Source organism: Nicrophorus vespilloides, unplaced genomic scaffold (genome assembly GCF_001412225.1).
Source record: "Nicrophorus vespilloides isolate i.1.1-1 unplaced genomic scaffold, Nicve_v1.0, whole genome shotgun sequence".
Taxonomy (NCBI): domain Eukaryota; kingdom Metazoa; phylum Arthropoda; class Insecta; order Coleoptera; family Silphidae; genus Nicrophorus; species Nicrophorus vespilloides.
Window position 1 is genome coordinate 1 of NW_017096859.1, and position 14,422 is coordinate 14,422.

General features: G+C 32.3%; 1 protein-coding gene across 4 annotated transcripts; it reads left to right on the top strand.

The window, feature by feature from the left end:
* Positions 1-6,636: 6,636 nt before the first annotated feature.
* On the top strand, positions 6,637-13,498 carry LOC108558331 (laccase-2-like). Of its 4 annotated transcripts, XM_017915217.1 has the most exons (11): positions 7,259-7,374; positions 9,415-9,505; positions 9,755-10,008; positions 10,067-10,277; positions 11,097-11,368; positions 11,425-11,548; positions 11,602-11,822; positions 11,874-12,060; positions 12,120-12,298; positions 12,360-12,621; positions 12,679-13,498. In XM_017915217.1, the coding sequence occupies exons 2-11, from the start codon at positions 9,415-9,417 to the stop codon at positions 12,903-12,905; spliced, it is 2,028 nt and encodes a 675-aa protein (XP_017770706.1). In that variant the 5' UTR covers positions 7,259-7,374; the 3' UTR covers positions 12,906-13,498. The 4 variants fall into 4 exon arrangements, with proteins under 4 accessions (XP_017770703.1, XP_017770705.1, XP_017770702.1 ...); XM_017915214.1 differs by lacking the exon at positions 7,259-7,374 and adding an exon at positions 6,637-7,161 and having other exon boundaries at positions 11,602-12,060; XM_017915216.1 differs by having other exon boundaries at positions 7,255-7,379; positions 11,602-12,060.
* The last annotated feature ends 924 nt before the right edge of the window (positions 13,499-14,422 follow it).

Consider the following 14,422-nt stretch of genomic DNA (forward strand, 5'->3'; position numbering starts at 1 on the left):
ACAGTGGCTATACAACAGATTTCTCATATGACTTGGTCCCCCTGGTTCCAGGCTTGATTGTGACAGATTTTTCAATAGAAGGTTCATTGTCCAATGTATTTTTCTCCTAATCAGATGATGTTTGATTATTTTTTTCATTTGATTCTTGATCACTTGTTTTGGGACATTTGCTTTGTCCCTTAGAAACTCAAAACTTTTATAGGCAAACCAATCGCTTTTATATTCATTATTTGAATCTTTAACAATTTGTTCAATCAAATTGTATTTTTATATTTTAAATCAGTGCATATTTTAAATCTGCATTAAGTGATTCCTCTTCTTTGCTTGTCTCTATTTTATGTGATGAAAGCAGTGAATTCATCTTTGAATGTATATTTTTCAAAGAGAATTCCATTTTTGTAGTAATTTCGTTCCAAGCGTTATTCCTCTCCGTTCTAATATAATACCAGTTATGACTTTATTGCCAGAGTTCTGGTTTCTGCTTGTACAAATCTATAAATTGCAAAAATATTTCGTTATTCCAGTTCATATCTTTGCTGAGTTTTCAAAAATCGAAATGAATTTAATCCATAAATTGAAGCTTAAAAATATTTAAAACAACCTGTGATATAATAGTGAAATAATCCTATCTTCATTAACACTTATACTCTGCACTCAACTCATCACATAATGGGCAAAGTAAAGGAGAGGAAACCTTACATAGGGACCACGGGTGGATTCGTGGTACTGTGGGATTCTTACCACTAAAATCTCTCCCCTTCTTCGTCAGCATACAATATCTGTATCACTGTACTACTCTGCGATCGTCTTTGCCTGTTTGGCACTTCCCTTAGATCATGTTAATGCTGTAGCACCTCTGATATGTACCTCAGTACTCCCAATTCCGCCTCCACCTCGTGCTTCATTCTAAGCCATCTGCAGCACCTAAAAAGCGTGTTCTTATGGCTATCGTCCTCTTCTCAGTACCAGCACCTTCTTTGAGATAAAGTGCAGGTACTTGCCAAAGCATCCATTACCAGACCGCTTTGGTTGTCGACCTTTTCCTTTCACTCTTCTCCAAAACAAGGAGCTCTATTGATGGTACACCAGCTATCACCTGCACTGCGTCTCGGGAGATTGTCCTGTAAGCGCTGCATATCCTAATTGCTCCTCTCCGTTGAACCGTTTCTAGAGCTTCCCTATAGCTTAGCACTGACATTCTTTATTCCCATATAGGAGCAGCATACAGCATAATAGATTGTGCCACTATTACTAGCAATCTTCTCTTGCAAGACTTCGATCTACCCTTGTTGTGCATCAACCTACTTGCAGTTGATGACTATTGCCCTCATGTGCTGGGCGTAGGTCACGTTGAAGTCAATGGAGACTCCCAGGTATTTAATGACTTTCTTCGGTGTTATTTCTGTACCTGATATTGAATTGGTCTTATTTTCCTCCTTCCCATCAGTAGCACCGCTTCTGTCTCTTCTGGCGCGAGTGTCAGACCTCTCTCTGTGTCTTTTCAGTGAGTTCCTCTTCTGTCTTTGCTACCACCACTACTGCCAGGTCATCCGCTGTTATATCTGCAGGTTGATTGATCCATAGCACTCCGTTGTACGATAAGTTCCATAGGTGCGGACGTAGCACTGATCCCTGAGGAACTCCGTTATTTATTTACATATTTGCTAAACGTAAATTAGTTAAGCTCAGAACAACAGCCAAAATTTGCGAGCGAAGGATTAATGAATCGGAAGAATTAATCTATAAGTACGATAGGAGATCAAAGTCAAATAATAATTATATTCAAATATTGAGATCAATTAAAGACATACATAAACTAGTTTTGGCATTTCAAAATACTTCACAGCACACAAGTGAATATTTCTACACAGAATATTCACATTTAAAAATGTTGAAGAATGAAGTTAAATGTTTATATTTTTATACCAGATGAGTCAAAGATAAACCTAGAAAGATTCGCTCATATTTCTGAATCATTCTATGTAGATTTCTGTTAATTAATGTCTTTCCAAACTATCCAAACATTTCATAAGATGAACACGTATTTGTATACACGTATTATAAAGAAATTAACAAAATTTATGTACGGTTTTCATGAGACAATCGATCTGTAATTGCGGAAAATTGCATAACGACACGCGACCAATTGCCGAATAATGTTTTCCCCGTTTGCGGTAGGTAAAAAAAAATGAGCGAAAACAGAAATTATCAATGTCGTTCGACGAGTGTAATTCCCCAAAGACAGACAGGACTTTCCGAACTGTTGTAATAATTATCGCATGAGGATTTAATTAGATTTTAAAATAAATAAATATCGCAAAAAAAAAATAGAAAATAAAAACATGTTGTGTATATTAAAAATTTCCATATAATTCAATTATCAATTTTGCCTTTTCGATAACACAATTTCTAATTATGATTAATGGGTTATAAGATAACAAAAGAGAACAATAATAAAATTGTATATAAATAAGTTTTATATCACAAATTGAAATAATTTATAAACAAAATAATGATTAAAAAAAACGTAATTATATCAATAAATTTCATTTATTTCAATTACTTTTTACAAAAATTATTTATTTACACTTGAATATGTGAGACATTGTCTTGTTATTATGCAACATTTGTTGTATGTGAGACTAAAATCCAATTGAAAAAAATAAACACAATTTGTAGCAAGTTATTTTTTCAATTTTCAAGATGATTTCAATTCATTTCATTCTTCGTTCTTAATATTATATTTAAATACGAATATCTAAATATAATATCTAATAGTTGAAAATTATGTAATTTATTAGAAAAACTGCAAACTAAGAAAATATAGTGAAAAGATATGACTTTATAATTAGAAATAAATACAAATTTCTAAATCTAAAAAAAAGTGTAAACTGAGTTACGAAGAATAATTATAAAATCTATGCAAATTTGATTTGTAAGAGTTTTTAATGCGAAACGATGATATTTTTTAAGAAGAAATGAAATTTGTTTAACTATGACAAATCAGTACAATTGGTTTTAAAATTTAATACAAAGTATTGAAAAATTTCATTCTACTTACGTGAAATATAATTTAAAGCAGACAAACGTAATTTGATAACGAGAGAAATATTTGAAGAAAAAAACAACAATTCTATGCACAAACTGTTTAACTTTCTTTATATATTGTTATGTTAAATAAATTGGACTAGTATTTCGAAGCACATAGTAACCAGTGGCGGAACAACAATACGACGGAGGAATTGTAAGGGGTCAAAATCTTCTCTGTCTTATATTTTTTTTCATACGCGAAAAAAGTCGATGTAAAATTCATAAAAATCGAAGAATCTCGTCGGTCACTGTAAAATCGAAAATGTAAATCTCCCCACATATGTAATTCATCTGCGCCAATTTTAAACAAATCGATGAAAAAGATAATTTGAGTTTAACAGAATTGTTAAGGTATTAAAACGTATTTAAAGGTAAATATGGAAAAAAGGGCTAAGTAGCAAGAAAAAAGAAAACTAGAAAGATAACTTAGCTGAAATACTAAAGCTAATAAACTTTTTGAAACTGAAGAAATACAACAAGAAATGGAGAAGAGTTCGAAGACAATGAGAACAAAGTATGTTTCTAATCATGATCATCTACATGTAATGAAGATCTATACAAAAATACAATATATTTCGATGAAAACTGTTTGAAACCGGACAAATACATCGAGAAATGGAAATGAGTTCGAAGACAATAAGAACAAATAAAGTTTCTAATGATGATCATCATCATTGTAATGGAGATAGAATGAGCTAAAATACTACAATGAACAAACTTTTTGAAACACAACAAATACAACGAGAAACGGAGAAGAGTTCGAAGACAATGAGAACAAAGAATGTTTCTAATGAAATTGTTAACAACTAATTACTAATTGAAATTGTTAACAAAAATAAGAAAATATTCTACTGTAACATTAAAAATGTAAATCCATCCACATATGTAATTTATCTGTGCCAATTTTAAACAAATCAATGAAAGAGATTCTTTGCGTTCAACTGAATTGTTAAGGTATCAAAACGTATTAAAGGGTAAATATGGAATAAAAAGGGCTATGTAGCAAGAAAAAAGGAAACTAGAAAGATAACTTAGCTGAAATACTAAAACTAACAAACTTTTTGGAACAGGACAAATACATCGAGAAATAGAGAAAAGTTTGAAGACATTGAGAATAAAGAATGTTTCTAATGATGATCATCATCATTGTGATGAAGATTTATACAAAATTTCAATAAATTTCCATGAAGATAGAATGACTGATTATTTATTAACAAAAATTTCAAATTTTCAGTATAAAATTATAACAGATGATGTCAAGAAAATGAAAGTACTAATTTGAAGTTCCGCCACTGATAGTAAATTATCAATTGGATTCCGACCTTTGTGCTCACTCTGCCCAAATGCAGCTATTACAAATCGAAATTGTTAACATAAATAAGAAAATATTCTACTGTAACATCGAAAATGTAAATATATCCACATGTGTAATTCATCTGTTACAATTTTAAACAAATTAATGAAAGAAATTATTTGCGTTCAATTGAATTGTTAAGGTATCAAAACGTATTAAAGGATAAATATGGAATAAAAAGGGCTATGTAGCAAGAAAAAAGGAAACTAGAAAGATAACTTAGCTGAAATACTAAAGCTAACAAACTTTTTGTAATCGAACAAATACATCGTGAAATTGAGAAAAGTTTGAAGACATTGAGAACAAAGAATGTCTCTAATGATGATCATCATCATTGTAATGAAGTTTTATACAAAAATACAATATATATTTAATGAAGATAGAATGAGCTAAAGTACTAAAATTAACAAAACTTTTTGAAACTGAAGAAATACAACGAGAAATGGAGAAGAGTTCGAAGACAATGAGAACAAAGAATGTCTCTAATGATGATCATCATTAATGTAATGAAGATTTATACAAAAATACAATATATTTCGATGAAGACTTTTTGAACCCGAACAAATACATTGTGAAATGAAAAAGAGTTCGAAAACAATGAGGACAAAGAATGTTTCTAATGATGATGATCATCAATGTAATGAAGATTTATACAAAAATACAATATATTTCGATGAAAATGAGCTAAAATACTAAAATAAACAAACTTTTTGTAATCAAACAAATACATCGAGAAATTGAGAAGAGTTCGAAGACAAATACATCATGAAATGGAGAAGAGTTCGAAGACAATGAAAACAAAGAATGTTTCTAATGATGATCATCATCATTGTAATGAAGATCTATACAAAAATTTAATATATTTCGATGAAAACTTTTTGAAACCGAACAAATACATCGGAAATGGAGAAGAGTTCGAAGACAATGAGAACAAATAATGTTTCTAATGATGATCATCATCATTGTAATGAAGATTTATACAAAATACAATATATTTAGATGAAGATAGAATAAGCTAAAGTACTAAAATTAACAAACTTCTTGAAACCAAACAAATACATCGTGAAATTGAGAAAAGTTCGAAGACAGTGATAACAAAGAATGTCTCTAATGATGATCATCATATATTGTGATAGAGATCTGTACAAAAATACAATATATATTTGATGAAGATAGAATGAGCTAAAGTACTAAAATTAACAAAACTTTTTAAAACTGAAAGAAATAAAACGAGAAATGGAGAAGAGTTCGAAGACAATGAGAACAAAGAATGTTTCTAATGATAATCATCATCAATGTAATGAAGATTTATACAAAAATACAATATATTTCGATGAAAACTTTTTGAAACCGAACAAATACATCGGAAATGGAGAAGAGTTCGAAGACAATGAGAACAAAGAATGTCTCTAATGATGATCATCATCATTGTAATGAAGATCTATACAAAAATACAATATATTTAGCATAAGATAAAATGAGCTAAAGTACTAAAATTAACAAACTTTTTGAAACAGAACAAATACATTGTGAAATGAAGAAGATTTTGAAGACAATGAGAACAAAGAATGTCTCTAATGATGATCATCATCATTTTGATATAGATCTATACAAAAATACAATATATATTTGATGAAAATAGAATGAGCTAAAGTACTAAAATTAACAAAACTTTTTAAAACTGAACAAATACATCGAGAAATAGAGAAGAGTTCGAAGACAATGACTATAAAGAATGTTTCTAATGATGATCATCATCATTGTGATGAAAATCTATACTGGTTAATTATTTCTCAACAAAAATTGCAGATTTTCAGAATAAAAAATGATAACAGATGATGAAAATGAAAAAGTTCCGGCACTGATAGTAAAACATGAATTGGATTTCGACCTTTGAGCTCACTCTGCCGAAAATGCAGCTGTTACTAATTGTCATTGTTAATAATTTGCGTATAATGCCACGATAATCTGACAATGCAAATCCATTAACAGAATACAATGAAAGAGAATCTTTCGCAGGTAGTAACATCTAGTCGATACAACAACAACAAACAATCTAAAAGCAAGAAGACGTTTCGAAATCTTCTAAATTACATAACAACCCACACGTTTTACCAAAGAAAGAAACATTCAAGTAAAGTGAAATTTCACTAATTAATCGCGGATAAACGAAAACGACCACACTTAATGCGACCCAAAATGACGTAAGGCGCCGTAAATAATGCAAACATGCTGCCGCTTTATCTCTTGAAATTATAATTTTCGTGCAGGATCACGTTTTCGCCGTTCAAGTTACGTGCTTTTCAGGTGCACACACAAAAAAAAAATTGTAGATGATTTTCCTTATCGCAGAGGATGCCGAAATGTGCACCACATCAAACGAGTTGATGATGTGCGTTTACGTATTTTCGCGGAGACTCATCTCTCTCTCTCTGTATCTGTAGTTATTCCAACCATGTTCCGGATTATCCATGCCCATCCCTACCCATCGAATCTCGGAGCTGGAAAAACGATTTTGCTACGTGCTGGTAGTAGTAATACCTATCTTCGCTCCAACTCATTAACTCTGTTTGAACCGGCTGGCTAGAACTCGAGCTCGATAGCAAATTCAAATAATGCTAGAAAGTTATTTTAGTTGATAACACGCTTTGGAGGGAAAGCAACAGTTTTTGTGTAAGTGTGTGTGTTTGTTTGTGTTTTTTTATACTTCATTCAAGGTATGTCACCATCTAATTTCTATACGAAATTAGTTTAATTTTTTTTTTATCTTATCTGAATATTATTCGCCACTTATACAACAATTAAAAAATCTTTCGTTGATTACTCTAGATAAGTTTTGAGCTATTGTTCAGTTCCCGCTTTCGATCACTTCCAAATGTACGACAGTTAATTAGCTGCGACAAATACTGCGAGTTTAAAAAACAAAATAAGTAAGGTCATATTTTTTTGTAATTATTTCTAATTTTTTACTTTATTTTTAGTTATTATTACTTCAATATATCTCTTTAATTGCCATACTTGACCCAAATTCGTGTATTTTTTTTTATAAAAGAAAAAAAAACATCCGTAATTAACAATCAATTCGATTAAAAAAAAGTTATATAAAATATACACAAATTAATGAATTATTCACATGACATTTGTGAAATTAATCTAAGCAAACATTTGCAGTTATTAAATAGTAGACAATTACATGATTATTATATTTGATTATGATTTAATTGAGATAAACAAACTTTGATGTACGAACACTTAATTATTTTGCGAATTTGATAAATTTCGTTTACTTTAGCCGATTTACGTAAACTGTGTTCCCAATAGATTTTGAATATATTTACATAAATATATCCACAATTGTTTAAAAAAAGTGAAATTTATTGAAATTTTAATTTAATTGAGTTATTAATGAAATCCACTTAATCACAAAATCATTAATGGATTAAGTTTGTATGTTTATTTTTTTCATAAATTGTAATGAGAATTCTTTATTTTGTAGTTAAACAAAGCTTGATAATGATAGTACTTGAAGGGGTGATAACAAAACGACTATTCGTTCGTTTTCGAGTCAAACTATTAAAAAAAAATGCAGATAATTTCACAATTATTTCTTAATTTTGTTTTATATTAAATATTGATATTTACCGAAGTTAATGATAATCTTTGAATCGCGGAACGCAATTAAATTAATATTCAAATACAAGAGAGTTTGTTCAACAATAACATTTACGTCCAGTATGTTCACATACACATATGTACGCATATGTTACGACACAAGAAGGCTATAAATCGAGGTCTTCCCACCTTATACAACAGTAATTGCTAGAATAATCGCAGCAAAGCCAATTGATTAATGTGTATGAATTAACGACTACAAAATTGTTACAAAATTAGTGATAATTGTATATACAAATGAAATTGTTTGGTCTTGCAGGAAAAAATAACACAATCATAGAGACAAGTAGTGAACTTGTTGAGCTTATCAGCGCATTTAGTTCTAGTTGTTATTCGCAAAAATTTTACACAAATCTCAGACTATTAACATATATTTATTTTTTAAATTACATTGCTGGAACACGAATCGGCGAGGAAAATGATAATTGTATTATTTCCTACATCAAAATAAACATGTTTTCGTAATAAATCCTACCATTTATATAATTGTTAATGCATAATCGATATTAATAATAAAAAAAAAATATGTGTTAAACCAACTTTCGAATAGTTTGCATAAACAAAAAAAAAACAAAAATTATACTATTTCATTTTCGAGCAAATCAACAAAAATATTTATATAATATAAACAAGATGACAAACATTTAGCAAAGTTGTATAAGAATTTTTAGTTTCACGTATGTATTGCATAAATTTAAGTGTTGTTGTTTTATGTATGTTTGGGAAAGGAACGGCGATGAAAAATGTATGTTCGCAATGAAAACGTTGATTAATTATAATCCTGTTTGGCGATTCTTTGAAATAAGTGTTATTCGATTATTCTCGATTCTCCTCAGAAGAATTAAACACTTTGTGTGTGTGTGTGTTTTTGTTAGGAGTTTAGCATAAAATAATTTTATAGTAATTGATGAAATCATTTTTGTTTTGTTTGCCTCGAGACTGATGTACATATACACATTTGATTGTGATGGCAATCACTTGACGTTAGTGCAAACCGCAGTTAATTACGCAATTGATTAGCTATTAAGCATGATGCGACTACTGTAACGAAACTCGAAGGTTTCTTTACAATCATTTGTAGCAGCAAATAGGTGACGAAATCGAAAGTCGCAAGGGGAAATCCCGATTCTTGTTAATAGGCTCGCAAGTTCTAATGAAGGGCAACGGTTACGCGCGTCTTGGGGGATTCCTCAGAGCGTTCGCATAATTTGCGGTCAAGTTCAATTGCTTCGCTTTTTCCATTCATTGATTGCTCGTTATGCAAAAAAACATAAAGATGTTTGCCATTTCAATTGCAGATGATGGAGGCTTGGGTTCTTCAATTCCTTCTCCTCAATTTGGGCATGAAAGTCCTCTGCCAGAGTCCGCTGTTGGATGTACCATTCGCAGGTTTGTTGTAGCTCGTTATTTACTTATTTATTTTTATATAATTTTAATGTAAATTGGTTGAGGTCTTTGCAATTTAAAAGGATGATTGTGCTTCTCACGCAGGAAGCAACGATGTTAACATTGTAATTTGACCATCAGCAACGTTAAACACCACTTCCATTCAACTATTTATATATATTAAGGACGGCGATTAAGTGTTTTGCGATTCTTTTTATTCGCGTTGCGTAATCATTCTTGCGTTATTTGCAGAGCTTAACGAGACTGATATTGAGTACTTCCCTTTGAACAATCAGCATCCGTGTTCAAGGATCTGCGGACACGAGGACAGGCCGATGGTTTGTCGGTACCATTTCATCGTCGAGTGGTATCAGACGCTCAGTAAAGCTTGTTTCTCTTGTCCCGATGTTTTGGAGGATTGCTACAAGCCGGACTGCATCATCGGAGATGGCACAATGCGTACCGTTCTTGTCATCAATCGGAAGATGCCTGGACCTACGATAGAAGTAATTAGTTTCGATTGATTGAAGAAACGTTGTTACATTTCTGATATCTTGGGTTTAGGTTTGCGTTGGTGACAACATCATTGTTGACGTGGAGAATAGGTTGATGGCTGAGACCACGACCATCCATTGGCATGGACATCATCAACGAGGGACACCTTACATGGACGGTGTACCTTACGTCACTCAGTGTCCCATACAACCTGGAAGTATCTTCAGATACAATTTCACTGCCGTCAACGGAGGAACACATTTCTGGCACTCGCATACTGGTAACTAAACACCTTACATAACACCTAACCTAACCTGTATCCATAGTTAACGTAATCTGACATATCACATAATCTAACCTAACCTGTCATATAATATAACCTAACCAAATGCAACCTAACCTATCAATTTATCTAACTTAACTTAATCAAACTACTATACCTCAATTAAAAGTTATTATAACTCGATGATTTGACGAAAAGACTAAAGATGTTCCCAGTTCTCAGAAACTGAATCATAAAAATCCTATTGTTTACAAAAAACACACTTAAGAAGTTGTCGTTTTATTTGAAGCATCTTCGTATATAAATAGTAATAAATGTTGTATAAATAACCTGATTCACGAGAAAAGCATAAACTCAATTTTGAACGTTGTTGTTGTTGTTTTTTGTGAACATGTTTTGGATATAATAAAAATGACAATAATTGAAAGCTGTAAATTATTCAACTTATTACTTAGATTTTAAAAAGGATTAAATATATATTTTTTTTATTTGGGTTAAATTAGCGTGGGAATGATGATGCTTTGTTAAAAGAAAGAAAATACGATTCATATCTTGAAATCCAATGTTAAGACCAATTCTGTTTTATGTACTGTTGTGAAACTTGGAAAGTGAATACGGGCGTTGTGAAACGCAATGGAACATGTACAAAATACGGCAAATTCGTTGACCCGACACCGTTACAAACAATTGCAGGAGAATGAATGATTGTCTAGAAACATAGAACTTAATGGTTTGAAGCCTTGATTGCAAAAGTGCTTTCAATACAACCAAAATCATTGTTTTCTTCTAAGGTGTTGTGATTGAATAATATTTTAGGTATGCAAAGAGGTGATGGAGCGTTTGGAGCCTTCATAGTTCGAACTCCAGCTGCTGCAGATCCACATTCACAACTTTATGACTATGATCTAACGCAGCACACGATTTCTCTTCTGGATTGGGCGGTGGACATCGGCCTTAAAGTCTTCATAGCTCACCATCACAGTATAGGCGATAACAAACCGACAACTCTTCTGGTCAATGGGCTAGGTATCCACGACTTCAGCAACGTTTCAACATCAGCTCCAACGGCTCGTTTCGTCGTCGAAAAAGTAATTAGTCAATTGTCGTCTTAAAAATAATTATAATTAACTTATATTTGTTGCAGGGTTACAAATATCGTTTTCGTCTGATAAACGCCGGCTTCCTGAATTGCCCAGTAGAAATGTCCATAGACAATCACACTATGACTATGATCAGTTCAGATGGAAACGATTTTCAACCTGTTACAGGTATTTCCATTAAAAGACAAGTAGTAATTAAGTACTGATTGCTTCTTTTCCAGTGGATTCGTTGGTTTCTTACGCCGGAGAAAGGTTCGATTTCGTGCTGAACGCGAACATGGAGAAAGGCTTGTATTGGATTAGGTTCAGAGGTTTGATGGATTGCGACGATCGCTTCACCAGCACCCATCAGGTGGCCGTGCTTCAATACGAAGGAGCTTCGAAAACCGATTTTCCCGATGGACCCATTCCCAACTACCAGGATTCCCACAACGACGGCTTGGTAAAAACTAACATCTACCACCATCATCAAGTTAACACGCGATATTTCCAGCAATTGAATTCGTTGAACAAAGGAACCGAAGGTAACGATTCGATCAGCGTTCCTCAACTTCATTCGCTCTTGGATTGGGATTCGAGCCTGAAGGAAACCGCCGATGAACAGTATTACGTTGGTTACGACTTCTACGAGATCGATAACCCGCATTTCCATAAATTCCCAGAGTACGGTTTCAATAATGGTGATAAAAGAAAATAATAATTTCTTGAGGAAAATTGACGAATGATATTTGCATTTCAGTTACTGATAGCAGGAATAAATTGCTGACGCCGCAATTGAATCACATCTCGTTGAAGCTAACACCTTTCCCGATGCTCTCGCAAAGGGATTTGATCGATGATAACTTGTTTTGCAACGAATCAACGGTTGCAGACAAAGATTGCAAAAAGGAGTTTTGCCAATGCTCTCATGTTATTCAAGTGATTAAAACCACTGTTATTAATTGCTAATTATAAATTAATTGTTACATTTTTTGTGCAGGTTAAATTAAACTCGATCGTGGAATTGATTTTGGTGGATAAGGGCTTCGCCTTCGACGCCAACCATCCGTTCCATCTCCATGGACATTCCTTCAGAGTTGTAGGAATGGAACGTTTAGGACGTAACGTTACAGTAGACGAGGTAAAGCGTCTGGATGCTCAAGGTTTACTGAAGAGGAACCTCGGAGATGCTCCAATCAAAGATACAGTGACTGTACCGGATGGTGGTTACACGATCTTAAGATTCAACGCTTCAAATCCAGGTTAATTTGGTTAAAACAAAGAGTTTCCTTACGTTCAACTGAATTGTGTACCTTCAGGTTATTGGCTCTTCCATTGTCACATCGAGTTCCACGTGGAGATTGGTATGGCTTTGATCTTCAGATTCGGCGACGATGAAGATATGCCTCCAGTTCCACACGGCTTCCCCAAATGCGGCGAATACTACGGCTTAGAACCGTCTGCGCCTTCACCGAACGGCTGTGGTCACAAAACGTACTCGTTCCTTATCATTTTAGGAATTTTGCTACGTCCTCTCTTGCTGTGAACCAATTTAACGTATTATTATTATTTGTAAATAACCGTATTTATTATGCATATGTGATATAATTATAATTTAGAACTTCAATGATACTAATTTTAGCGCGTTAACTGTTGAAATAATAAAAAAAAAACAACAGTATATAGTTCAACACTTGTTGTTGTTTGCCAAGTAGTAAATATTATATAATTAACTTGAATTGTAGCAAATTGTAAACAGTAAATATTGTTTTTAATTGGTTTTCGCGTACGAAACAAAAACAACTAAAATAATAATGCGCGCTTCCATGAATTAATAGCGATTATAGTAAATGAGTGGCGATTGCACATATTTATTTACACCATACACATTTAGGCGATTTTACCTCGTGCGGCTTCAATTTCTTCATCCAATTCGATTCTGGTTTTTTTTTTAAGAATTGCAAGACGCTTGTGATATTTATGCTTAAGATTACTTAATAACTCATCATTGCATAGATTCTAATTGCATTACTTTCACTTTTGCAAACGTAGTCGTCTTTCGATTAAATATCAAAGAATCAAATAATTATTACCTTTAACACACAAATTGTTACATAATTATTGAATGTTTAAGCGAAAATACACAAAAAAAAGAAAAGTTGTTTATTTATGTTGCGATAAAAAAAGTAAATATAAAATAAAAATAACAAAACAGAACACTTATCAATTTTTGTTTTGTTTTCAACATTAATATTTATGATTTTTAAATTAACAATGAAACAAATAACTTTGTGGTGTGGTTGCAATAAACAGAATTTATTTTGTATTACGCAACGAGATTTAACTATTGATGTATTGAAGGAAAATTATAATTTTTTTTTTTAAATAGATACGAGTTAATGAGTTTCGTGAAATGGATACTAGTGACAAGTAATTCCAATAAACGTTTCTGATAACTGTATTGTTTTGTACTAATTATTTTGTTTCCCTTTTTTTTAATTCAACTGTAATAAAGTAATAATTAATTGGTTTTTGTAATCATTATTTTCGATGTGTTAAAATCTGATGGAATTATTAATTATTTTTCTTCTTAGGTTTATTCACAATTTTTGGCAATGAGTAGAATATGTTTGGGCAGTGTACAAAAAAAAGAAAAGAAAATAGTGAGCGGAATGATCTCCCTTTCAAATACATATAAATTAACTGACAAATGCAACTTAAATAAAAATTAATTTTGTCAATACAATAACTTAAAAATATGAATTATGATAACGGTGACTATACAATGTAAAAGAAAATGTTTTCTGTTTTAGTTCGAAAAGGGGAGGTCGAGGGTGTCTTTTAAGTCTTTTGGGAGGAGTGTTAACACTGTTGGTTTTCCAGTCTATAGGAAACACAACATTCAACAGCGTGTCGATTTTGTCCAATAGCTTGACTATTGTTAGCTGCGGCGGTACTACCGGATCCTGTTTTGGACTGACTTCACCTTCGCTGTTGGGCTGCGTGTTCTTCTGGTTTGCTCTGGTTCTGGCCACATCAGCGTACGATAAGCTTGGTTTGATC